General features: G+C 34.9%; 2 protein-coding genes across 8 annotated transcripts in view; both read left to right on the top strand.

Annotated features, from left to right (window-relative positions):
* The window catches only part of LOC131506713 (A disintegrin and metallopeptidase domain 3-like), a 143,309-nt gene extending 142,430 nt beyond the window's left edge, over positions 1 to 879 (top strand). For all 4 annotated transcript variants that reach the window (XM_058720603.1, XM_058720602.1, XM_058720604.1 and 1 more), the window contains one exon: positions 707 to 879. The gene's annotated coding sequence lies outside the window, so the exon portion shown is untranslated. The remainder of the gene's footprint in view (positions 1 to 706) is intronic.
* Positions 880 to 20,612: 19,733 nt separating this feature from the next.
* Positions 20,613 to 27,466, top strand: part of ADAM2 (ADAM metallopeptidase domain 2) — a 131,965-nt gene continuing 125,111 nt past the window's right edge. Inside the window, exons 1-3 of one of the 4 annotated variants that reach the window (XM_058720600.1) lie at positions 20,613 to 20,859; positions 21,342 to 21,418; positions 26,315 to 26,370. In XM_058720600.1, the coding sequence (XP_058576583.1) occupies positions 20,805 to 20,859; positions 21,342 to 21,418; positions 26,315 to 26,370 (188 nt within the window). In that variant the 5' untranslated portion in view covers positions 20,613 to 20,804. Of the gene's footprint in view, positions 20,860 to 21,341; positions 21,419 to 26,314; positions 26,371 to 27,466 lie in introns of those variants that run through there. The other 3 variants (XR_009259105.1, XM_058720599.1, XM_058720601.1) reach the window with 3 other exon arrangements.

Below are 27,466 nucleotides of genomic sequence, written 5' to 3'. Positions count from 1 at the left end.
GTAAACACAGACCTGTTTTCAAATTTATGCTTTTATCACATTTTAAAATTTATATTAAAATTTATGAACGTTGCAAGAGAAAATCTACATGGATAATTGTGAACCAAGACAAATGTTTGGCATGCCATGATGAGGAGCATGTTTTCTCACACACGAGAAAGTATTTCTCATATAGTTAAAGTATTTTTGAAGTAGTAAGGGAGGGATTCAGCATGATATGGTTGGCTTTTTTACATATTTAGGGAAAAAGTCAGACTCAGTGAGAACTGGAGGCTAGTGAATCAACTCCGACTGTATGTATATGGGTCACCTGTTGGAAAGGCATGGAGGATTTCTTGAAATACTCTTCCTCTGAAGATAAAAATAGACAAATTAGTAGTTACTTATTTCTTCACATATTCTACTGTTCTTTTCCTGTTTCCTTGCTGGTGACTTTCTTTTATCCATGTGAAGTGTAGAAACTGTGTAAATATAATGCTTGTGAATATGACTTTTAATATTTCCTTTTACTGTGGCTATCACAGACAACTTAGAAAAAAAAAAACGGGTTTACACATTTCGTGAAACACAGGCCTAGATTGTGACACTATAATCAGTGTCTCATATACCAATGATTTGCTATACCTCTAGTTGTCTAGTAAAATGAGATCACTTTTATTAACAATTAAAATTTAGCATATCTCTTTCTATATTTGTTTTACAACAGCGACTAAACAATGTCAAAAAGCCATAGGTTGGAAAAAGGATATTACCAAGATGCTAACCATTAATTGACCTGATTCAAGAATGAAAGAAAAAAAAAAAACCTATTCTCTCCTTTTGTCATGGCTTAAAGCTTTTCAACTTCACAAACAAAAATAAATCCTGAGAGTGAAAGTATGTAGGTTTGTGTCTATTGATTCTTCTACATGTTGTGATCCTTTATGGGAAAATAAGCAACTTTTGAACCAGAGAAGTTGTCACATCCCCAGATGTGAACATTCCTTATTCACTGAGGACACCCCACAGTCCACACCTCTCCCAACTGCCCGTGATTCCCTGCCCTATCCCTTCCAGGCTTAGGGATATTGAGAGGAAATGTTGCCAGGTAAGGCCAGCCCCAGAACGAACCCCCAGATAGACACTAACATCCATTCCATCTCCAGGGAATTGCTCCAACTGTGTTTCTGGTCATAGATAACTGTTGTGTCTCTAGGTGAGAATTCTGTGGCCTCATGTAATTTGGGATCTGGGATATATCATTGTCCTTTGGGGAAGACAGACTTGCTCCTCCTCTTTTGCTGGAGATGAGCTTTTCTGGGAAAGATTTTCTTGCTTCAGGGTCCCCCTCCCCATCTCCCTCTTACTAAGATGAGTGCACTTCTCAAAGTGCACCTCAAAGTGTTGTACATGGATAAGGGAGCCATCAACCTAGCTGGAATCTAATGAGAACCTACAGAGTCTCCCTCAATAAACAAGGATGCTCCTGGTTCAGGGTTGGGGGTACCTCACCACAGAGGCTAAGAGATTCCTTTTCCAAATGTCCATCAACTGATGAATGGATAAACATTGTATGAATAGTGATCTATGCATGCAATGGAATATTATCCAGCCATAAAAAGGAACAAAACACTGATACCTCTACAACATGAACGAACCTTTGAAACCATTCTGCTAAGTAAAACTAATCACAAAACCCATATGTTATTCATTTGTATGAAATATTCAGAATGGGGACATCTATAGCGACAAAGGGTGGTGGTTATTTTCGGCTGGGTTAAGTGGGGATGAAAATCTGGGGTGAGGGGTGGTGATAGCTAAAGGGTACAGGGTTCCTTTTGAGATGATGCAACTAAGATAGACTGTGGTGATGGCTGCACATATCTGTGACTATATGGAAAATACTAAACACATTCAGTTGTATAATTTAGTGGTCACTTGTGTGGCAAAAAAAAATATATCAGGATGATTCTACCATAACTTTACCACATCCTTATTGTCACTAACTTATTTTGGGTCATTATCATTACTTTATTTTATTTTACTTTATTTTATTTTATTTTAATAATTTATGAGGATCCCATGTATACTACCACTTAGCAGATCCAAGTTTTAAGCCTGACTGTACTTTAACATTGCAACTATTGACACAATTCATCCTTGTAATAGGGTGTACTGGGATAAAAGAAAGTATAGGAGAGAGGTGGGTGGAGTTCAGTTGGGTCTTGGACATGTGTGATTTAAGATTTCTCTTAGACTATTTAAAGAAAATTGCATGCTCTTTTCCAGCCAAGACACATTTCCTGTTTGCCTTGCTGCCCCCCGTCCCCCACCTCTGCAGTTTCCCTGCAAGTGCTTAGAGTAACTGTTAACAAAACACTTGGGTTGCATTAAAATTTTTTTTAAATTTACATTTATTTATTTTTGATAGACAGAGAGAGGGCACAAGTGGGGGAAGGGCAGAGATGGAAGGAGACAGAGAACCCAAAGCAGGCTCCAGGCTCCAAGCTGTCAGCACAGACCCTGACGTGGGACTCAAACCCACAAACCGCAAGATCAAGACCTGAGCCAAAGTCGGACGCCCAAACGACTGAACCACCCAGGCACCCCTTGGGTTGCATTTTAAAGTTTCCTTTCCCTTTCTTCAACTGATTACAATCTAATACTGTAAGGATAGGCACACAGTTGATGAAAAGTGCTTTTTGATTGCCTTATCAAAGATCAAATACAATATTCTTGATTTTTCCTTATTTGCAGAGATACTAAATTAAGTCATCAGTAGTACGATTTAAGTAGAAAATTTCTTATAAAAAATGTTTCTTTTCCTTTTTTCTCCACCAGAGCAAATAAAACATGCCAGAAAAACATGACACGTAGAATAGTAATTACCAAGAACTTCAACAGAAAAGCAAATCATACTCATTTACCCCTATGTCACTACTGAAGAGTTTAATCAATGACAACTTAGCCAGAACAAATAAGCTGTGTGCAAAGGCATAAACTTGTGTCTGTTGCCTTCTCTCCCTCCACCTGTGGCAGCTGACCAGCCACTTGGGAGCCCTAAGGGTGGGCCAGCATGAGCTGCAAACAGTGCAGTCTTTACTCAAAGAGACAAGGACAGTGTGGTGGACACCTGAGTACTCCTGCCCACAAACCTCAGAGCTGCCCAATGGACCTCAGCCCTGGCCATGCTGGGTGCACTATGGCCCAGCCTACTTCTTTCTCTTTGCACTGCTCTATGAGCTTGGAACACTTCACACCTACCTGGGTAAGAGGACTCCTCCCTCAATCTCCTCCTTTTGTCTCCAGCAGGACCAGGATCTTCCTGGAGAGCAATTTCCTGTAACTCCGTGATCCCTATCTCTCCCCTCCTAAATCCTCAGCTGGTTCCTTCCTCTGTGTCACCCTAACTGCAAGGCCAGGGCTGAGGATGTTAGCCAAGGTATCAACTCTTTGAATCAAGGGTCAAGGGTCTGAGGATTGCTGGAAAGAGGGCAGAATGGGATGACTCTCGCCTCACCTTATCCCACAGATACAACTAGATAATACTAACATCAGTGTAAAGAACTCAGAAATAACTAAGATGTACAGAGCCAACGTCACAACTAAATGAAGAGAAGAGACTGCACTGAAGAGTGCAGGAAGGGTGTAGATGTTGTGGGTAGCTAAAAGGACCCACAGGACTGTCAATAGGAAGGAGGAGCCTGCAGGCATGGAGAGGAGAGAGAAGCAGACTCTCGCACTGGGGAGCCCTCACGGACAAGATGAATCCCTATGACATTTGGCTTTGAAACCAGACGGGCTGATTTTCATCAGTTCTTACAACCAGTAGGACTTAAAGCCTGGAGTTTTAAAAATCAGCAGGATCAGCTCTGGGAAAGCCAGGAGGTGAGGGGAAATTGAGTCCCTCACCTTAAAGAGATAGCACAAAAATTAGCCCTGCAGAGATACAGCATAGAAACAGCAGTGTGAAAAACACATGGGGCACACAGGAAAGAGAACTGTTTGCTAATCTAAGAGCATGTATTTCAAGGACAGAGATTTTTAGGAGACTCCTCTAGGAACTAAGGAGCTGGCAAGCTCCATTTCCCTGCCCCATGACCCAGCATAAACACAGGGCCACTAGCTGAAACCAGTGTAGCACTGACACTACCTAGCTAACTTGCTAACACTGCATGTCTCACCCCTCTGCAATTTGGTGGATCCACCCCATCAAATATGCTCTTGCCCAGAGTTCATCCAAGGCGGTGCTACAAGCCTGGCAATGAGCAAGCAACCCTGACACAGGTCAGCATTACTCCAAAGTGACACCTTCCCCAAGTAAGGGAAAGACAACCACAGGCTCCAGGAGCCTCAGGAGTGGGCTGGGGACAGACACCTGGTCTGACTGCTGGCCCCACTCACCAATGAAAGCTTTTCAGGGGACAACACAGGGAGAGTGCCCTGAAGTTTGGTGCTACTGCATCTCTGACAAATGCCTGTTCTAACTCAAATCAAGCCTAGGGCAGCCCCAGATTGGCTCACTAACACCATAGAGACCAAAGATTGCCCACAGCAGGCAAAGAGAGCCACTGCAGATGACTGGACTGAAGGGAGATGCAGTCCAATCATGATAACAGGGTGCATACAACACACATAGGAGACACTCCTGAAGCACTTGGTTCTAGTGACAGGGGACATTACACTGCAGGGCACCACAGGATCCCTTCTTCATAGGACCACTGTGTTCAAGAGCAGGAGATGTTTTCAACCTTTCCTAATGTAGAGAAACAGACACAGAGAGTTATAAAAAAAATGAGGAGACAGAGCAATATGTCCAAAATGGGGGAAAAAATAGGACAAAATCATAGCAAGACCTAAGGATAACAGAAATAAGCAATATGCCTGATTGAGAATTTAAAGCAATGATCATAAAGATACTCATTGGACTTGAGAAAAAAGTGGAAGACAACTTTGAGACACTTAAAAAAAGATTTAAAAAAGCCAATTAGAGATGAAGAATAAAATAAATGAAATTAAAATTATACTAGATGGAATAAAGAGTAGACTAGATAGAGCAGAAAAGTGAATCAGTGACCTGGAGGACAGAGCAATGGAAAGCAACCAAGCCAAGTAGGTAAGAGAAAAAAAAAACTACGCAGAAAGACTTAGGGAATTCAGTAACTCTATCAAGTATAATAACATTCACATTATAGCAATCCCAGGAGGAGAAGAAAGAGAGAAGGAGACAGAAAATGTATTTGAACAAATAATAACTGAAAACTGTCTGATTCTGGGGATGGAAACAGAAATCTAGAACCAAAAGGCACAGAGATAATCCAAAAAAAACAACCCAAGGAGGTCCACACCAAAACACATAGTAATTTAAAAAATAGTGATAAAGAGAGAATTTTGAAAGCAACAATATGAAAGAAGACAGTTACATACAAGGGAAACCCCATATGGCTATTAGCTGAGTTTTCAGCAGACACTTTTCTGTGATATATTCAAAGTCCTGAAAGGAAAAAAAAAATCTGCAGCCAAGAATACTCTATCCAGCAAGGCTATCATTCAGAATAGAAGGAGAGACCAAGAGTTTCTCAAATATTAAAAGACTTTATGACCACCAAACGACTCCTTCAAGAAATGTTAAACAGGACTCTTTGAGTGGAAAGGAAAGACCATAAGTAGGAGTAAGGAAAGTAGAAAGCACAAAAGCAATGAAAATATGTGTATCTTTAAAAGTTAGTCAAGGTATTCACAAAATAAAAGAATGTAAAGTATGACGCCATATACCTTAAATGGGGGGAAAGAGGAAAGAATGGGTTCAAACTTAAGTGACTATCAACTTAATATACACTGCTATATGCGGAAGGTGTTATATACAAGCCTAATGGTAAAGATAAATAAAAAATCAGTAATGACAGTAATTCCATTACAATTAAAACTACCTTTGGTTGGAAAATTCTTTGCATAAAAGTTTATTTTCCTCCATTTTTTTTTCTGATTTACTTCTGTTTGTACATTGCCATTGCATGATCATTTTAAACTTCAAATTGTTTACATAAAATTTCCTGTCAAAAAGTACATGAAACGGTTTTACATAAGGTGTTCAGTACCTGTCTACATTTTTTATATTTTATATATGGAAATCCTGAAGCCATTTTATTCTGTGATAGAGTATGCTAATGTTCTCCCTTTTATTTCTTAGAGTTGGCCTCCTTCATCTCTCTTATTTCCTCCTTTAATCCATTATCCCATTTTTAGACAAATATTTTCCCCAAAATGGCAACCATTTAAACTGTAGTCAATTAAATACTCACCTTGCTTTGTTTTTGCATCTTCTCTATAAAAACCTCTGGCTTATCTCTCCACTGTATATCCCTAATCATTTGGGTTTTGTCACTGCCTTATTTGAAGGGTTGTTTGTACAAATAAACTCTTCAACATGTAATGTGCCTCAGTTTATCATTTTACAATACAAATCAATATAATAGAGAATGAAATAATATATATATACTATATATAATGATGTGTAAATTTTATATAAAAATCATGTTTTAATAAATATATCAAGATACATGAATATTTTCATTGATATACTTATCTTTATACATATATATATGCAAGTATATCAAAGATTATGTATTTACATAGTTTATATATATATATATAAATACACACAAGGATGTATGTGTCTATATACATATTTCAGGAAATGTATATATACACCTAGATGAATACACATATAAAAATATATAAAAACTATATTTACCTCATGACATATATATTAATAAATGCATATATAATTAGATATATACATATATATTAATTTTTTTTAACGTTTATTTATTTTTGAGACAGAGAGAGACAGAGCATGAACGGGGGAGGGGCAGAGAGAGAGGGAGACACAGAATCAGAAGCAGGCTCCAGGCTCTGAACCATCAGCCCAGAGCCCGACGCGGGGCTCGAACTCACGGACCCCGAGATCTTGACCTGAGCTGAAGTCGGACGCTTAATGGACTGAGCCACCCAGGCGCCCCGATATATACATATATAAATACATACACATATTTGAAAGGTATATGTGTGTGTGTATGTGTAGGAATATATTAGGAATATAAGTATCTGATATCCTGACTTTTATAGGAATTTGGAGAGGATATGAATTTTTATATGATGCCTCCTGATTGTTGAATGCAGGACATGTGTGAAAATTTTCACATTGCTCGTGTACTACCTCAATTGCGAATACCTCTGTACTGCTACACCAATTGCACAGTTTCCTTGTGACTTCTTGTACATTCATTAATGTACCTTAATCCACAATAGTATCAGCTTTTATGCCATTGGAAATGGCAAATATCTCTGTTTTTGGCATATATCTTAGGCATATATATCTCCATGTGTTTATTCTCTCTTATGGAATATTATAGTAAATCCCAATCATCTGTGTTTTTCATAAGTCAGTCCTATGAAAGTATAAATTACATACCATGGAATGAGACAATATTAAGTTGTAAAGTAAGATATTATCATATTACACATTTATTATACCTATGTAATAATTAACCTGGTCAAGATACAGAATATCTCCAACATCTCAAAATCACTTATTATGTCCTTTTTCAGATTTCATCTTACTTGACCCAGGCACTGTCAATCTGATCTCTATTACTACATTGTCATCTGTACTATAATTTTACATCAATAGCCACATCCAGGATGCACTGTATTATGTTTCACTCTGAATAATGTTTCTGAGTTTCATATATATTGTATGTTTGTTAGTGTCTCGTTTTTTTATTGCTGGATAATATACCCCTATTTAAAATACCAAAATTTTGGGGCGCCTGGGTGGCGCAGTCGGTTAAGCGTCCGACTTCAGCCAGGTCACGATCTCGCAGTCCGTGAGTTCGAGCCCCGCGTCAGGCTCTGGGCTGATGGCTCGGAGCCTGGAGCCTGTTTCCGATTCTGTGTCTCCCTCTCTCTCTGCCCCTCCCCCGTTCATGCTCTGTCTCTCTCTGTCCCAAAAATAAATAAAAAAAAAAAATAAATAAAATAAATAAATAAAATACCAAAATTTCTTTATCTATTCAACTAATGGGTATCAGGGTATTTTTTCCAGTTTCTACTATGACTAATGTTACTGTAAAAATTTATGCAGAAGTCTTTTTTTGGACATACATAATTTCTTTGGAGGTAAACACCTAGGAGTGGTTTGTATGGGTCTTATAGTAAGAGTACTCTTACCTTTACGAATTTACTAAAATGTTTTCCAAAATGTATAATTTCATATACCTGCATGCAATGCATGGGAGTTCCACTTGCTCCAAATCTTGGCCAATATTTAATAATGTCAGTCTTTGTAATTTTAGCTATTGTGATGGATATGTAGTAGTGATTTAAATGGAATTGTGATTTAAGTAGAGTTTCTTTGAAGATAAACATTGTCTTTTTATGTGTTTATTAGACATCTGTGTCATTTTCTACTTTCGTAAAATGTTGACTAACATAGTTTGCCTATTTTTTAAAATTATTGATACAGATATTTTATCATATATACACATATGCTATTTTTTCCAATCCTATGGTTTGATTTTTTACTTACCAGTGCTTTTCAAAAATCAGATTTTGTTAATTTCAATGAAGTCCAACTTATTTTTTGTTTTTCTTTTTTGGTTGGTGAATTTTTCACCCACCTAAAAATATTTCTATACATATGTTCATGAAGACTTTCCCTATATTTTCCCTATATGTAAGTTTTATGCTTTTAGTAATTATGTTTGGCTTAAAGATTCATTTCAAATTAGCATTTTTATATGACATGATGAAAGGTTTGGGGTTTCTGTCCTCATAGTAACAGTGTAGTTTTCCTAGAACCATTTGTTGGCATGACAGTGCTTTACTCATGGAATTACTTTGCTATCTTTGCTACAAAGAAATCCAGTGTGTGTGCGTGTGTGTGTGTGTGTGTGTATTTATGTACACATACATATAGACATATAGAGGGAGGGTGAGAGAGATGAAAAGATAATCTGTTTCTGTAATCTATTCTGTTGCACTGATCTGTGTCTCTTTGAAGTCATTAACACACTAGCTTAATTAATGCAGCTTTATAGTACATAGTGCAGATTGGGTTCCAGACCACTGGATAATATTGCAAATATGGCAATAAAGTGAATCAATACACTTTTTGGTTTTCCAGTCCCTATAAAAGTTATATTTACCCTATACTGCACAAGTCTATTAACTGTGCAATAGCTTTATGTGCCAAAAATCAATGTACATATCTTAATTAAAAAAATACTTTATTGCTAAAAAATGTTAACTATCATTTGAGTTCTCATTAGTGGTAATCACTGGTGACAGATCACTATAACAAATATAATGAGAATATATTATATTGCAAGAATTACTAAAATGTGACACGGAAACATGAAGTGAGTAAATGCTGTTGGAAAGAGTCATGCCTATCGAATTTCTCAAATTCCTCAATGAATTCTTCAATGAAGGTTTCCACAAGCCTTCAATTTGTTAAAAAAAAGGCGCAGTATCTGTGAAATGCAATAAGACAAAGTGCAATAAAATGTAGTATACCTGTATGTCTTTTTTTTTCTTTAAAAGTAGTTTTGGCTTTTTAAGTTCTTTTCATTTCCATAAAACTTTTATAATTACCTTGATAAATTCTAACACAGGCACTAACATGCACACTCTTACAAGCTTGATGGGATTTTTATTGGAATGTCTCTGGATTTCTAGATCAATTTTGTGAAGGTATGCTAAGGAAACCTAACTAACTTTGTATGAGGAAGCCATGAAGGGAGGGTTCTCATGCACATACCATTCATCACAGGTTACATCATTTAACAGGAAGAAAGGTTTCCTTTTGGTCTGGCAAGAGCAAGCTGCCCTTGCCTTCAGCCAATGAGAAGCCACCACCACTTCAATGGGCTTCAGAGGAATTAGTTAACTTTCTCTTTTAAAAACATATTTCATGGTGTCAGAAGTGGAATGCAAATAAGCTGAACCTCTGAGGAGGTAATGTACACATCTGAGCACCTTGTGTTTTCCAATTCTGTGAGTAGTCTTCTTCCTTTTGGTTTTGAAAGCATCTTCTTGGATTTGAGGTCCCTCCTCTTGTTTACGCTTCCCAATGTTACTCAGGATCTGTTTATCTGAGGACATTGTCCTTTTGGTAATTAATTGATTGCTTTCTGAACTCTTGTTTATGAATTATGGGTCCAATACTCAATTCTCTCAGGAGTGTCCAGCCATTTTAATGTTAAAACAAACAAACAAACAAACAAACAAAACAAACAAACAAGAAACTGGTCTGGAGGAGGAAGATGGAGGTAGAGTAAGAGGACTCTAGGCTTGTCTTCTCCTAGGAGCACAACTAGATAATTATCAAATCAGTCAAAAATGCCCCACAAATTGACCTGAAGTCTGACAGAAGAAACTCTACAACTAAAGGGAGACAAGAGGCCACATTGAAGAAAGTAAGAAGTATGAAGACATGGTTTAGAGGAGAAAGGGATCATGGGTGCTACAGAAGGCAGGGAACTATTGTTGCAGAAAAAGGTGAAAGACAGGAGCACACAGGGGAGCATACAAGGAGAATGTTACCCTAAAGCCATTGGCTTGGAATATGACAGGGGCTGAATTTTGTGAATTCTTACAAGCAGTAGAGATTAATGCCATTTAAAGGTCAGTGAACATGATTAGGATAGAGCCTAGAGGGTACTTCCCTGTTCTTGAAGAGAAGACAGGCAAACAACTTGGGGACAAATAGCTTAGAAACAAAAGTTTGAAGAATGCCTGAGGCACACAGGCAGGAGACTATTTGCTCTTCTTGGAGTGCTTCCTTGAGAGGCAGTGTTTTTGGAAATGCCTTTCTGGGGACAAAGGAGCTGAAAATAAACATATCCTGCCTCCACCATATCTCCAGCATAAACACAGAGCCACTTGTGGGAAGCAGCACAGTGCCAATACTGGCTGCCTAATTTGCATACCCAAGCCTCACACCCCTTCATTCTGGTGGGATTACACTTTTCAGTCAAGCTTGTGCCAGTCCTGGTATAACAGGACCCTCCTGCAGAAGACTAGCACAAACAAGTACCCACACCATGTCTCTTGAACAAGAAGACACACATCAGAGACACTCCCTGAAGTGCCATGCCCTTGGGCACTACATGACTTCCTCTACCTAAGGCCATTACTTTCAGAAGCAGAAGTCATAACTGACTTTTCTAATACAAAGAAGAAGGTAGAGGTTTGAAAAAAAATGCTAAGATGAAGGACTTTATCCCAAATGAAAAAGAAACAAACAAACAAACAAGATAAGGCCATGACCAGAGATCTAACAAAAACAGATATAAGTAGCATGACTGGTGGAGAATTTAAAGCAACAATAATGATATTCACTGGTCTTGAGAAAAGAATAGAAAACATCAATGAGATCCTTATCACAGATATAAAAGACTTAAAAAGTAATCAACCAGAGATGAATAGTGAAAAAATACTAAAGCAGCAAGACATAAGTCTTACTTCACAAGAGCAGACACATGAGGCTAGCTAGAGATCTCTCCACAGAAACTTGGCAAGCCAGAAAAGAATAGCATGATATATTCAGAGTGCTTATGGCAAAAATCTTCAGCCAAGAATACTATATCAAGCAAGGCTATGATTCAGAATGGAAGGGGAGATAAAGTTTCCCAGACAAACAAAAAATAAAGGAGTTCATGACCATAAGCCAGCCATACAAAAATTCCTATGGTGACTCTTTGAGTGCAAAGGAGAGACCAAAAGTGACAAAGACAAGAAAGGAACATAGGAATCTCCAGAAATGACAACAAAACAAGTAATAAAATGGCATTGAGATACATATCTATCAATAATTATTTTGAATGTAAATGGACTAAATGTTCCAATCAAGACATAGGGTGTCACAATGGATACACAACACAAGACCCATCTATATTCTGCCTACAATAAACTCAATTCAGACCTAAAGACACATGCAGACTGAAAGTGAAGGGATGGAGAAACATTGAATACACATATTGATATCAAAAGAAAGTCAGAGTAACATTGCTTACATCAGACAATTGATTTAAAACAGAGTGTAGCAAGAAACAAAGAAGGGCACTGTATTATAATAAAGAGGTAATCCAACAAGATATTACAATTGTAAATACTTATGCACCCAATATGAGAGCTCCCAAATATATAAAACAATAACATAAAGGAATTCATTGATAATAATACAATAATAGTGGGGGAATTAACACCCTATTTATATGAATGGACAGATCATCTAAACAGAAAACAAAAAAAGAAAATTACTTTAAATGGCACACTGGAACAGATGGACTTAACAGATATATTCAGAACATTCTATCCTAAAACAGCAGAATACACATTCTTTACAAGGGCACATGGAATATTCTCCAAATCAGATCTCATATCAGGTCACAAATCAGTCCTCAATAAATATAAAAAGATTGGAACCATACCATGAACATTTCTGACCATGACACTATGAAACTAGAAGTCAATCACAAATTTTCCAAAAAAATTTGTAAAGGCCACAAATACACAGAGGTTAAACAACATGCTACTAAACAATGAATGGGTCAATGAGGAAATGAAAGCAGAAATTTAAAAAACACATGGAAACAAATGAAAATAAAAATGCAATGGTCAAAAACCTTTGGGATGCAGCAAAAGTGGTTCTAAGAAGAAAGTATATGGCAATACAGGCCTACCTCAATCAAGAAGCAAGAAGAATCTGAAATAAATAACCTATCTTTACACCTAAAGGAGTTAGAAGAAGAACAAATGAGGCCTACAGCCAGCAGAAATAAATGATACAGAAGCTTAAAAAGCCAATAGAACAGATCAATGAAACCAGGAGCTTGTTCTTTGAAAAAATTAATAAAATTGATAAACTTCTAGCCAGACTTATCAAAAAGAAAAGAAAAAGGAACCAAATAAAATTACAAATGAGAGAGAAAAAATAACAACCAATGCCACAGAAATATGAACAATTATAAGGGAATATTATGACAAACTTATGCCAACAAACTGGACAACCTGGCAGAAATGGAAACATAAACTACCAAAACTGAAACAGGAAGAAGTAGAAAACTTGAACAGACCAATAACAGCAAAGAAATTGGATCAGTAGTCAAAAAACTCCCAACAAATAAAAGCCCAGGGCCAGATGGCTTCACAGGTGAATTCTACCAAGCATTGAAAGAAGGGATAATACATAGTCTTCTCAAACTATTGGAAAAGAAGAAGAAGAAGAAGAAGAAGAAGAAGACGAAGAAGAAGAAGAAGAAAGCAAAGGAAAACTTCTAAATTCATTCTATGAGGCCAGCATTACCCTGATGCCAAAAACTGGATAAAGACTCCACTAAAAAACAGAACTACATGCAAATATAGCTGAAGAACCTGGATGTAAAAATTCTCAATAATTTACTAGCAAATTGAATCCAACAGTACATTAAAAAAATCATTCACCACGATAACATGGGATGTATTCCTGGGTTGCAAAGGTCGTTCAAAATTTGCAAATAAATCAACATGATGCACTACATTAATAAAAGAAAAGATAAGAAGCATAGGATCATTTCAATAGATGCAGAAAAAGCGTCTGGCAAAGTACAACATCCATTCATGATAAAAGCTCTCAACAAAATAGGTTTAGAAGGAACATACCTCAGCAGAATCAAAGCCATTTATGCAAAGCTCACAGCTAATATCATCCTTAATGAGGAAAAACTGAAAACTTTTACTCTATGGTCAGGAACAAGACAGGAATGTCCACTCTCACCACTATTATTTAACATAGTCCTGGAAGTCCTCGCCTTAGCACTCAAACAGCAAAAAGAAATAAAAGGCATCCAAATCAGCAAGAAAGTCAAATTTTCACTATATACAGATGATATGATACTCTATATAGACAATCTGAAAGACTCCATCAAAAAACTGCTAGAATTGATAAATAAATTCAGTAAAGTTGCAGAATACAAGATCAATGTATGAAAATCTGTTGCATTTCTATACACCAACAATGACACGGCAGGAAGAGATTTAAGGAAACAATCTCATTCACAACTGCACCAAAAACCATGATCCTTAATAAACCTGACCAAAGAGGTGAAAGACCTGTACCCTGGAAACTATAAAGCACTAATGAAAGAAATTGAAGATGACACAAAGAAATGGAATGACATTCCATGCTCATGGATTGAAAGAATAAATATTGTTAAAATGTCTATACTGCTCAAAACAGTCCACACACATTCAATGCAATCCGTATCAAAACACCAACAGTATTTTTCACAGAAATAGAACAAACAATCCTAAAATTTGTATGGAACCACAAAAGACCCCAAATAACCAAAGCAACCTTGAAAATTAAAAGCAAAGCTGGAGACAACACAACTCTGGACTTCACATTATATTACAAAGCTGTAGTCATCAAGACAGTATGGTACTGGCACAAAAACAGACACCTAGATCAATGGAAGAGAATAGAAACCCCAGAAATGAACCCTCAATTATATGGTCAATTAATCCTTGACAGAGAAGGAAAGAATATCCTACTGGAAAAAGACCATCTTTTCAACAAATGGTTCTGGGAAAATTAGTAAGCAACATGCAAAGGAATGAAACTTGACCACTTTCTCACACCATACACAAAAATAAATTCAAATGGATTAAAGACCTAAATATAAGACCTGATACCATAGAAATACTCAAGGAGAACACAGACAGTAACCTCTGAAATTGGCCACAACAACTTCTTTCTAGATATGTCTCCTGAGGCAAGGGAAAGGAAAGCAAAAATAAACTATTAGGACTTCATCAGAATAAAATGCTTCTGCACAACAAAGGAAACAATCAGCAAAACTGAAAAATGCAACCTATGGAATGGGAGAAGATATTTGCAAATGACATCTGATAAAGTGTTAGTATCCAAAATATAGAAAGCACTTATCAAGCTCAATACTCCAAAAATGAACATTCCAATTAAAAATGGGCAGAAGACATGAATAGACATTTTTCCAGAGAGGACATGCAGATGGCCAACAGACACATGAAAATATTTTCAACATCACTGATCATCAGGGAAATACAAATCAAAACTACAGTGAGGTATTACCTCACACTTGTCAGAATGGTTAAAATCAACAACACAAGAAATAACAGGTGTTGGTGAGGATGTGGAGAAAGGGGAACCTTCTTGCACTGTTGCTGGGAATACAAACTGGTGCAGCCACTCTAGAAAACAGTATGGGAATTCTTTCTCAGAAAGGTAAAAATAGAACTACCCTATAATCCAGCATTAGCACTGCTAGGTATTTACCTGAATAATACAAAAATACTAATTCAAAGGGATACATGTATCCTGATGTTTACAGCAGCACTATTTACAATAGCCAAATTATGGAAAGAACTCAAATGTCCATTGAGTGATGAATGGATAAAGTATGTTTCTTGGCTTGCATCTCTCTTTTTCTCCCCATGCTCATTTGGAAAATTCATTATTATTTAAAAATTAGTCATTGCCCAACTGAGATGTATCCTGAAAGATGGAAATTAAGTAAAATATCCATGTGATCATTATGTTAAACATAAACACATACTCTCCTCACAATTGATTGGGAAAGAAACTGTAACAATAAATACCCTTTCCTTAAAATCATGCTTCAGAATAGAACTTATAGCATCAATTTGAAGAAGATTCCTACCAGCAGTTCTAATAAATTTTATACATAATAGTGAATCCGTAAAAGTAGATTCATTTATTTGACATTAAAGAAGAATGTTTATTATTTTTGTGCTGGTATGCAGTAGTGGAATAAGCATATTGATACAAAAAAAAGTTCAAATACATAACTAGACAATGAAATAAAAAATTTCACTTCACTATTACAAATTAAAAGTATGCAACAAATAAGAAAAAAATTAATAAGTGCTTTGCAAGATAAATACATTCCAGTAATTTAAAGATCTGAATAACTTAACAAAAGTAAAACACACGAAATTTTAATAGATAGTTGTTTCTAGAATGAGAATATTTAGAGTCAAACTATATCCAATTCATTCTCTACCAAATATCCATAAATACTTCTCTTTTAACTGACATTGAACTACTCTTCTGCAAAAGTAGATTTCAAATTTCATCTAGAAATAAAAACTAACCAAGTGTATGCATCTATTTTAATAATTGAGAACAATCAACCATAGCAAATTAAGTACACACGCACACACACAAGGGCATGCACATGCACACAAACACAGTGATTGAAAGAGATAGCATTGGCCAAAAGCAAACAATACAGGTAATTAAAGTGAATAGATAGTCCATTTCTTGGTCATTACTACATCACCAGTACATACAATAATTTCTGGTACATACTAGATGCTCAACAAATACTTGTTGGTTGAATGGATGCATCGGTAAGGTAATTATCTTTATAATAACATATAATTTGTAATAATGGGTAAGGATTTATTATTTGGTATCTTTAAAATACTGCATTAGGAATAATGTTACGTGGAAGGTTTATTTGAAAGATTTTCTTAAAGAGAACTAAGGAATAATACAAAAGATCTTTTTAGAAAAAGAACTTTTTAGGAGCACCTGGGTGGCTCAGTTGGTTAAGTGCCTGACCTTTGATTTCAGCCCAGGTCATGATCCCAGGGTCTTGAGATCAAGCCCTACATTGGGCTCTGTGCTGAGTGTGAAGTCTGCTTGGGATTCTTTCTCTGCCCCTCCCTACTCACTCTCACTCTCTCTCTCTCTGTCTGCCAAAATAAATAAATAAACCTTTTTTAAAAAAGAAAAATAACTTTTTATTTTTAAGTAAACTCTTAATTAGTTGTGGAGCTCAAACTTACAACCTGAGACCAAGAGTTACATGCTTCACTGACTGAGTGCTGAATCACCAAGTTATACACATGAAACAAATGTTACACTGTATGTTAACTAATTGGAATTTAAATAAAAACTTAAAAAAATAAAACCATATAACTAATAGCAAACAAAATTCAAAATAAAACCATAGGTCCTGCAAAAAAAAAAAAAAAGAAAAGAAAAGCAATGTTTTAGAACTTTTCCTTTTGTAAGGAAATCTTGTCCTACAAAATATCAAACATTCTTTGATGCTGTTTAATTTTATTCACTGTGGTATTGGGCCTTTGGCATAATAAGTGAAAGTTGACAACTATATATTTGTATCTATTAATATGTCAACATTTATATCAATTTATCTAACCAAACATGAACAAGTTATATAGATATATAACATTTATTTTCAGGATGGAAAAAGTTAATGTCATAAGAGTTTATCTATAAATCCAATGCAGTGCCTATGAGAAAGGGAGAAGCAGCCCCTGACATGCAGGATCTGGCCTAATATCAGCTGGGCCTTGGTGTTGCTAGGAGCTGGCCTGACACGGATAGGCTGTGTGGGTCTCCTTTTGAACATAAACAATTTCATAAAAGGTCAAAAGCTTTGATCATGATGGATGAAGAAAAAAAGCAAGGCCACTCTCTATGTTTGAATACAAGTAAAACTTCAAAACTTGTCAAGTCACAGAAATGACCAAACATTTCCATCCTGGTTAACATGAGATATTCCTGTTCCTTGACCAATTTTGACTTAGCATTAGTGTAGTCTTTCCTCTTCTAGACAAGAATTACTAAAATAGTCAGAAATGTATCCCCTTGTTTCTGACAGCATCTAATCTGGCAAAGCCCAGATTCTGTAAACCTTCCCCCAAATCACGTAATACAAGCTTGAATCCCATAATGACACCCTCACAGGACTACCACAGTTTCCCATGGTGTGTGTCCCCCTGTGCTGACACTAGTAATAAATCCAACTTGTTCAACCACAGACGTGTTCCAGGTGGTCTTTGGTAAAATGAGTGGACATCTACATCTTCTTAAATATCCCTTATTTTACACAAATGGAAGCTCTGTTTTATGCACCCATCCACATATATGCTGGCATGTGCATTTGTTTGTTCTTGTATTCACAAATGTAATGACAAGTAATAAATATTTAAGCAAATGTCCCCCAAAATATAGAGGAATACATTTCAGAAAAAAATAAATATGTAAGTTTTAAAGAAATAAAATATCAGAATAAAGTATTATAATAGTTTATATTGTTCGCAGAATGGAGGTCTTGGTAGGGAGACACCAATCCTCATAGTCATAAAGGAAGAACATTAAAAAATACACAATTAGACTGGGTGGCTCAGTCAGTTAAGTGTCCAACTTTTGATATTGGCTCAGGTCATGATCTTATGGTTTGTGGGATCGAGCCCCACTTTGGTGATAAATTTAAAGTGATGAATAGATGAACATTTGTAGTTTTAAATGTATATATTAGAAAAAAGAATGGTTTAAATTGAGTAAGATATACTTCCATTCTTAGAAGCTATAAAAAGAACAAACAATACTCAAAGTAGAAAAAAGGACCAGAAGAGCAAAACACAATAAAATAGAAAACAAATATATAATACAAAAAAAGAGATTCAAAACAGTTTTTTTGAAAGTTAATACAAATAAAAATAATAAACTCAAAGTGATTGAATAATGTAGAGAAAAATCACAAAATTATCAATATTGAGAATGAAAAAATGGAACATTTGTACAGATCTACAGAGTTCAAAAGGATGATAAAGGAGGGAAGGGGATTATGAATAACTTTGGCCAATATATCTAGTAACTCAGAAGAAATGGATAAAATCCATCAGAAACAGAACTTGTCTAACACAGAAAGAGAATATCTGAACATTTAAAAAAATTTGCTTCATAAGTTAAAACAAAAAGTCTCTCACAAATAAAATTTTAAGTCCAAATCTCTCCAGTTCTGAATCCTGAGAAACATTAAAAGAAGAAATATTCACAACAATTACACTAACTTTTTAAAGAATAGAGGAAGGAATAACATTTCCCAATTTCTTTTATGAGGCCAGCATATCTCTGGTACAAAAATTGACAAGTTTATTGAAATGAAAGAAAATTACAGACAAATATTTCTTATGAATATGGATGCAAAAGTCCTAAACAAAATGCTGGAAAATCAGTCCAGAAAAATATAAAAAGATAGTACATAAAGTAGGATGTATTCCAGAATACAATTTGTTTCAACACTAGAAAGTCAATAATTTTGATTCACAAAATTAACAGAAAATGGAGAGAGCTATAAGATCACATCAATTTATATAAGAGAAACTTTTGATAAAATTCACATTCACAATAAGATGTATATCCTGAAATCCCAGCAAACATTGAGGGGAGTGAATTTTTTTTTTTTTAAATTTTTTTTTTCAACGTTTTTTATTTATTTTTGGACAGAGAGAGACAGAGCATGAACGGGGGAGGGGCAGAGAGAGAGGGAGACACAGAATCGGAAACAGGCTCCAGGCTCCGAGCCATCAGCCCAGAGCCTGATGCGGGGCTCGAACTCACGGACCGCGAGATCGTGACCTGGCTGAAGTCGGACGCTTAACCGACTGCGCCACCCAGGCGCCCCTGAGGGGAGTGAATTTTGAATAAGAATGTGTATGTACAAAAATCCGTTAAATGTAAGCCCCCATATAGAAGATATTTGCAAATCATTATATCCAACAAAAGAATCATATCTAGAATACATCAATAGGCTCAGCATATAATAAGAGACAAGAGCACCCAATTGTAAAATGGTCCAAAGACTCAAGCATTTGCCAAAGAAGTTATATAAATGACCAATAAATATATACAGTTGTGCTAAATTTTATTAATGACCATGAAAATGCAAGTTAAAACCAAATGCAGGACCAAAATGATTACATGAAATAAAAACAAAAGCAAGTGTAGGTACACATTTATATGAATTGGAATTCTCATACATTTCTGGTGAAAGTACAAATTAGTACAACAACCTTGGCAAACTGTTGGAAGTGTCTATTGAAGCATACCCTGTGATCTAGCAATTTCACTCTAGAAATATACCTGAAGAAAATCACTACATATGTTCACCAAAGAAATAAAATAGCCAAATGTGGTTTTTAATAGGCACCACTACAAATAAACCAAATGTTAGTCAACAGTAAAATGGAAAAAAAGATTGTGTTATATTCAATCAATGTATGATTGAATATATACATACATACAATGTATGATTGAATACACCTATGAGGAAAAAACAAAGCTATTTCTCTTCACAGTATGAATGAATGGATGGATCTCATAATCATTATATTATATATTATATATAAAAGAACTCATGCATAAAAGTACATGGTGATTAGTTCCATTTATATAAAGTTCAAAACAGACAAAACTAATTAATCGCTGATGGTAGCAGTAATGATTGTCAGGGGGTCACCTGGGGGTTTTGGGTTTTGGTGGTTCTATGTTTTATTTCTTGATCTGAATCTAGGTGCTAATTACACTGGTTTGTTCACTTGAATATTAATTGAGCTGTTCTCCTATGGTTTGTAGAATATACATGTATCTTCAATAAAAAGTTCATTAGGAAGTGTATATGAATCTTCCTGTTCATTAACTGTTTCTTCAACCTTGCCTTTTGGAAGTGATTCTGTTTTAGGCTTAAAGCGGCGTCAAACCAATTGGAAGCCTCCTGCACAGATTTAGGAGCCCAAACCGCCCACATTCAACAGTACACCGCACCCATCCTCTCCACTCTGCTCTCACGGTGGACTGTCTCTTGCAAGGTGCGCGGCCAGGAGGGGTCCCCTCGCGCTCCCAACTGTCCTTTACGCAAGCCAACTGCCATTATTCGGACTGGCATCCAGGACATGAAGCCATGTTGTGCCTTCTGCTGCTTCTCAACGGGCTCATCGGGCTCCAGACAGACAATAGTAAGTACAAAAACCTTTCCTTTGAACTTTTGGGAATGTCAACTTTCCTCTCTACTTTCTTCTGAGAGGCCAGATATCCCTGGGAAAGTGCCTTCTTGCAGGTGCTCCAATTTTTTAAGCCAAAGCCCACTACCATATCGTCTTCCCTAAAGAAAATTCACACTGGATGTGACGGGGCTTTCCCACTCATCCTGGTACCATATGAAAGATGCAGTGGTTCAACTGGATGCCTCAAGGTTAGAGTTTCATATAGTGCTCTGTCTGCATTTTTGACCCCTGGACTTTGTAGTTGGAAAGTCCAAAGGTCCTGATTTTATTTGTAATTAATTTCTCTTTAAAAGTCTTGTAATTCTAGAAAGTGGGAATTGAGTTTAAAAAAAGAGGTGGCATATAAAATATTATGGATTTAGATGAGGATTTAGATGAGGAGGAAGCTATGAGGTGATGGATGCTACTTTAATGAAACATTTTGTACCTTACAGATTCTGAAAGACTACGTGTGCAAATTACAATACCAGAGAAAATACGGTCAACATTAAGTGGAGGAATTGAATCCCATGTAACTAAGCACTAACATTTTTCACAATCTAAATTCATGTGGATATTTTCTTTCTAAGGAAGTAAATTTGGCATTTTCATTCATGCAAACTTGGTGAATTTTATATTTACACCCAAGTTTCCTTAAGTGGAAAGCCTTTTTGAAAATGAACTGTGTTTTATAATAAAGTGTTTCATAGACATATATTGCAGTGATGCTTATTCTCAAAACCCCAAGTCCCATCTTTTAAATCTGTTTCCCTCTTGAGTGTCTTTGAATAATCATTGACCTGATTTATCTAGAGATTCTCTTCTTATTCACTTACAAGGCTATTTTTGGAGGAGTTTTTCCTATATTTGGAGGTGTTTGTATCCTTGTTGTTAAGTAAGCCTATGGTTTTTGTATACAATGTAATGATAATTTCATTTAATGAAGTTGTATATGAGTAATTTTTGCATTTTGATTGTAAATACGTTAATCATGAAGACTTTTTTTCATGCCATCTTAGTTCATCTTGGTTCAGGGTAGATTTTCTTTTCTTTGAATTAGAAAATATCTTTTTTTTTTTTTTTTTACTAGTTTCTAGAATCATTTCTCAAGAAATGAAATGTGTTTTTTTCAAACACCACACCTTAATTTTATTTTTGCTTGGGTAGTAAATGTTCTGGTAATTTTAATGCAAATATTTCCTTAGCAACTACCCACTTGTCACCCTAATTCAGATATTACAGGCTTAAAATTCTCAATATATCATTTTAAAAGGAATGTATACTTATGGAAACTTGGAAAATTAATATTTAATTATTTAAATAGAAAAATAATGTGAGGCATTTAACAGTATTTGGAAGAGTTCTATTTTTTAATTCAAAAATAATATGGAATTGCTTGTTCATATCAGAAAATATATACAGAATCTACTTAGAGGGAAATATCTTCTACTAGGCATCACCATAATCTATGACAATAATTCCATAAGAAAAGTACAAAAAAAAAAAAATCACCTGACCTCAGCTGTCAAATTCATAAGGGAAAAAGTTTCACTATTGTGTTAATGTCTCTATCCCCCATGTGTAGAGTAGTACTGGATACATTGTATTTGAACCAGTGAGGCTGTATTGATTGTACTTACTAGTTTTAATTTTTTTTTTTTTTTCAACGTTTTTTATTTATTTTTGGGACAGAGAGAGACAGAGCATGAACGGGGGAGGGGCAGAGAGAGAGGGAGACACAGAATCGGAAACAGGCTCCAGGCTCCGAGCCATCAGCCCAGAGCCTGACGCGGGGCTCGAACTCACGGACCGCGAGATCGTGACCTGGCCGAAGTCGGACGCTTAACCGACTGCGCCACCCAGGCGCCCCTGTACTTACTAGTTTTAAAAATGCTATAAACATAACATAGTTTATGTTTATAACTGTTATGATTAATAAATGAATGATACAGATCATAAAAAGACAATATTCGCCTAGCAGTTTTAAAAAACCTGAGTAGATGTGAAAAGTATAATGAAAGTGAAAAAAAAATCAAGAATTAGAGCAGAGTCAGCTAAAGAAACCAGATAGATGCAACATAAAAATGGCTAAGGGAGAAGGAGGATTGAATTAGAGACTTAAGTATATAGTAACTGAAATTCCTGAAAGAAGTGGGGGGAAACCTGGAGAAGATGCTATATTAAACATATAGTAACTGAGAAATAATAGAAAAAAGAGATTCCTCAGGACAAGTATAGCAACACAGAATAAATAAAAATCAGTATTGACAACACTTTGACATAATGATAACAGAATACCAGACATTCTAATGGATATTATGAATTGGGACCAAAATAAGAAAAAAGAATAAGACTCAAATATTAAGTGTAAATATAGAGCAAAAAATAGGGGAAAATACACATATACATACATACATATATACACATATATTTAATAATATCAGTAAATTTTGTGATAAAGTGCTTTTAGTGTGTATATATATATGTGCATATGTATATATACATATTTTTGTGTATATACATATACGCACATATATGTACAACACCCCCCCCCCACACACACAGGCCAAAAACAAGAGTTACTTAACAATAAATATTATTCAAAAGGTAGAGAACTTTTTAGGATATAGTAAACTTTTATTGAAAGACATTATTATGAGCATTAATAAAACTGGAAGGATTAAAAAAAGGAAAGTAGGTCATGTTGGCAGTCAAGAATGCTTAATATTTTCTTAGGTTAATTTTTACCAAATCTGTAGATTGACTACCATTCCATAAGAAATTTCATGGAAATCGGCAGGTTGATTCTAAAATATATATGGAATGGTAAAAGGTAAAAAATGTTAACTTTGAAGAACAAAACAGTGATTCACTTTGGTTCATTTCAAAACATATTTTAAAGTTTTAGTAATTAATATAATGTGGTATGTGATATTGTCTAAGGGACAAATAACAGAACAGAATAGAATATCTCTGAAATACCCACACACATATGAGGACTTATTCATTTCAATGGTAACATTGAAATCATTGGATAAAGAATGGATTAGTTAATAAATGGTGAAAAGAAAATTTATTAATGATATGGAATAATAAGAAAATGTATATTAATGCTACAGTATACACCAAAATTGATTCAAGATAATTTAAATGCATACATCTGAGAGTAAAATACTAAAAATCTGGAAGACAAGGTAGAAGGCTATTTCTAGGACCTTATAATAGGGAAGAATGATACCAGAAAAAAAAAAAAGAACAGAAAATCTTAAGTGAAGGCATAAGGAATATCTAGATTTAAATATATAAATAAATAGCTACCATAAATGAGGTGAAAAATGTTCCAGTCTCACAGAAGATATTTGCCATCCATATAACACACAAAAGGTATCCAGAATATATCAAGAACTCATATAAATAAATTAGATAAAAACCAAGAAAATAGAAACATGTACAAAGTTATGAATGACAATTAAGTGTTGACCTTGAGGGGACAATAATTATCAAGCATATATACAAATTAGCAAATTTATAGGGAATTGCCAGGTAAACACAATAGGGTATTATTTCACATCAATGGCAAAAGTTAACTCTAACAAAACAAAATGTAATTAAAGGAGATGGATAAAAGGATAATATTCACTTTTTGTGAATATCTACATTGGTGCAACAAATTTGCTGATTAGTTTTAAGCTTCAAGTGAAGTTGCAGAAGTACTTTTTAATAAAAGACGTTCACTCAGGTTTAGTTTAAAATATAGCTTGCAAATATGTACAAAGATATGCCTAAGATTATTTGGTGGGGGCATTGCTTAAAATAGTAAAACAAAACTAAATAACCATTGACAGTATAGATGAATATACTGTGCTATATTCAGAAAATGTAATACAATACCATGAAAAAATTATAAAGCTACATGTATTGATAATGAGAACAAATGTTTACAGAGTGCTTACTATGTCTGAAACAGTGTTTTAAGCAGGTGTGTAATCCAGCAACTAAATATATAACTTGTAGAAGGATTACATTCATACAGAGCTAAAATTTATGCAAAAAATTATTTAAACATCAATAATTAGTATAGATATAAAAATATGTGTGGGAATGATAAACATGAAATTCAAGATGTTGGTTAGTTGGAATGTAAGAAAGGGAATTAATAATAGGATGGGAGAGTACTTAAAATTGTTTTGAAATACTTTTAATGTTTTTATGTTTTAACATAGACATTGTTGACAAGGCATTTTTTGTAATTTGCTGTAGTGTTTATTTGCTCAAAATATGTAATAATTAAGAATAATAATCAACTGTGGCATATAGAGAAGATCAAATGCTTTTGAAAGAAACATCATGCACAAAGTTGAAATATTGAAAGCTTTTTTCCTGAGATCAAGAAAAATATAAGGATGTCCACTGTTACCTTTTCTATTTATTTTGCCTGGAAATATTAGCCACTGTGATAAGGAAAGAAAAAAACAAAAATTAAAAATATGCATAATAATTGGAAAGAAAAAATAATGCTATCATCATTTACAGATTAAATGATTGCATATAAAATAAAATCCAAAATTACTTACAGAAAATTAGAAATAACAATAATTTAGTAAAATCTTTAGAAACAAGATAAAAAGAAAACAAAACAAACAAACAAAAAAAAGAAATAAGACCATAACATAAAAATCAATTATATTTCCATTCTACAAAACAAAAATATAAAATGAAACTTTTAAAAAGAAATTTTACACTACATAAATATGAAAATCTGGATAAATCTAACAAAGTTAAGCAAAACCTCATCTCTGAAGACAATAAAATAAGATGAGAGGAATGAAAGGTTTAAATAAACCCAAGTATAAACCATGCTACTGGATTGGAAGGCTCAAGAATTTAAAGATGTCGAGGCTACGCAAATTGATCTATAAAGACTAAATTGCCCATTTGTTAAACATCATTTCTTAATCTTACTATTAATAAAATAGATCAATGAGTTTTGATCCAAACTTGGAAAGAATTTTATAAAATCTGCAAATATTATACTTTATGTGATGCTAAATCTTTGCTCTATTATATAAATTTTTTATTAGTAATATGTTTATGCTCTTCCATTTTAAGCATAAGTTTTGCAGTGACCTCAGTCTTTATTAAGTTAATGTAATTATTGGGTGCAAATCAATTTTTCAGATTCAAATGTTTTGTTGGATTCATTTAAAATTTATTAAGAAATTACGCAAAATATATTCTATCCACTTTTATTATGAAAGCCAATATTTAAATATCATTTCATTGATATAAATCAACATTAAATTACAAATTTTCCTCTTTTATTGTATTAATGTGCTTTCAATGTAACTATCATTAATGTAAAATGTTAGTTTTACTTTCTAACATTCTTATCACTTTTCTTTGTCTTTTTAATACACTCTCCTGCCAGGTGTCCTACAACATTGTAATTGAAGGGAAAACATACACCGTGAACCTAATGCAAAAGTAGGTGATCTACATTATTTTACCACCTGTATTTTTTTCTAAATCTTGTTTATAATTAATCCAGAATGTAATTATTTTGCATTTTTAGATGTTCCTAGTTACTGGCTATTCATTTGTCTCTTATTTTATGACTTAAAAAACTTTGTCTATATAATAAATATGTAGAAGTTGAACCTTTAGTTTATGCTTCCATCTTCCTTCTTCCCAGTAGCATCAAATTTTGTTTGGCTGTCTATGGATTTCATGAAGGATGAATTTTGATAATTTTCTATCTTTATCAAAATCTTTCCAAGTCCCTAATATTCAACTATATTTGAAAGATCATCATGAATTAGGGTGGAAAGAATAGTGATGATTAAAAGAAAATTACTTAACACATCATGTCAGAATGTATTAAGGACTTAAATATAATTGTAATTAACCAAACCCAGTACTATGCCAGCTGATGAATTTAGGAAAAATAAGCACATCTTACTAAAGAATAAAGAAAAATAAGAATTGTAATGGTCCTTTTTAAATTTTTTTTAATGTTTATTTTATTTTTGACAGAGGGAGAGACAGAGCATGAGTGTGGGGAGAGGGGTGCAGAGAGAGAGAGGGAGACACAGAATCTGAAACAGGCTCCAGGCTGTTAGCAGAGAGCTCGATGTGGCACTTGAACTCACGGGGTAGGGGGATAGGGGCTTGAACTCAAGGTAGGGGGACAGGGGTGAGGGGGTGTGGTGGGGGCTTGAACTCACAGACAGCGAGATCATGACCTGAGTCGAAGTCAGATGCTCAACCGACTGAGCCACCCAGGAATCCCTGTAATGGTCCTTTTTAAATGGTATAAGTAGGAGGGATGCCTGGGTGGCTCATTTGGTTGAGCGTCTGACGCTTGATTTTGGCTCAGGTCGGTATCTCACAGTTCTTGGGTTTAAGCCCCATGTCAGGCTCCCCGCTGACAGTGGAGTCTGCTTGGGATTCTCTTACTCTGCCCTTCCCCTGGCGTATGCACTCTATCTCTCAAAAATAAATAAACTTAAAAAGAAGTAAATGGTAAAAATAAGAATTTCACAACTCTACATTAATGTATTTTAAAAACTGTGTGAAATTG

This window comes from Neofelis nebulosa, chromosome 3 (assembly GCF_028018385.1).
Source record: "Neofelis nebulosa isolate mNeoNeb1 chromosome 3, mNeoNeb1.pri, whole genome shotgun sequence".
Classification (NCBI taxonomy): domain Eukaryota; kingdom Metazoa; phylum Chordata; class Mammalia; order Carnivora; family Felidae; genus Neofelis; species Neofelis nebulosa.
Note: the sequence above shows the minus strand (reverse complement) of the source record. Positions and strands in the feature narration are given on the sequence as shown.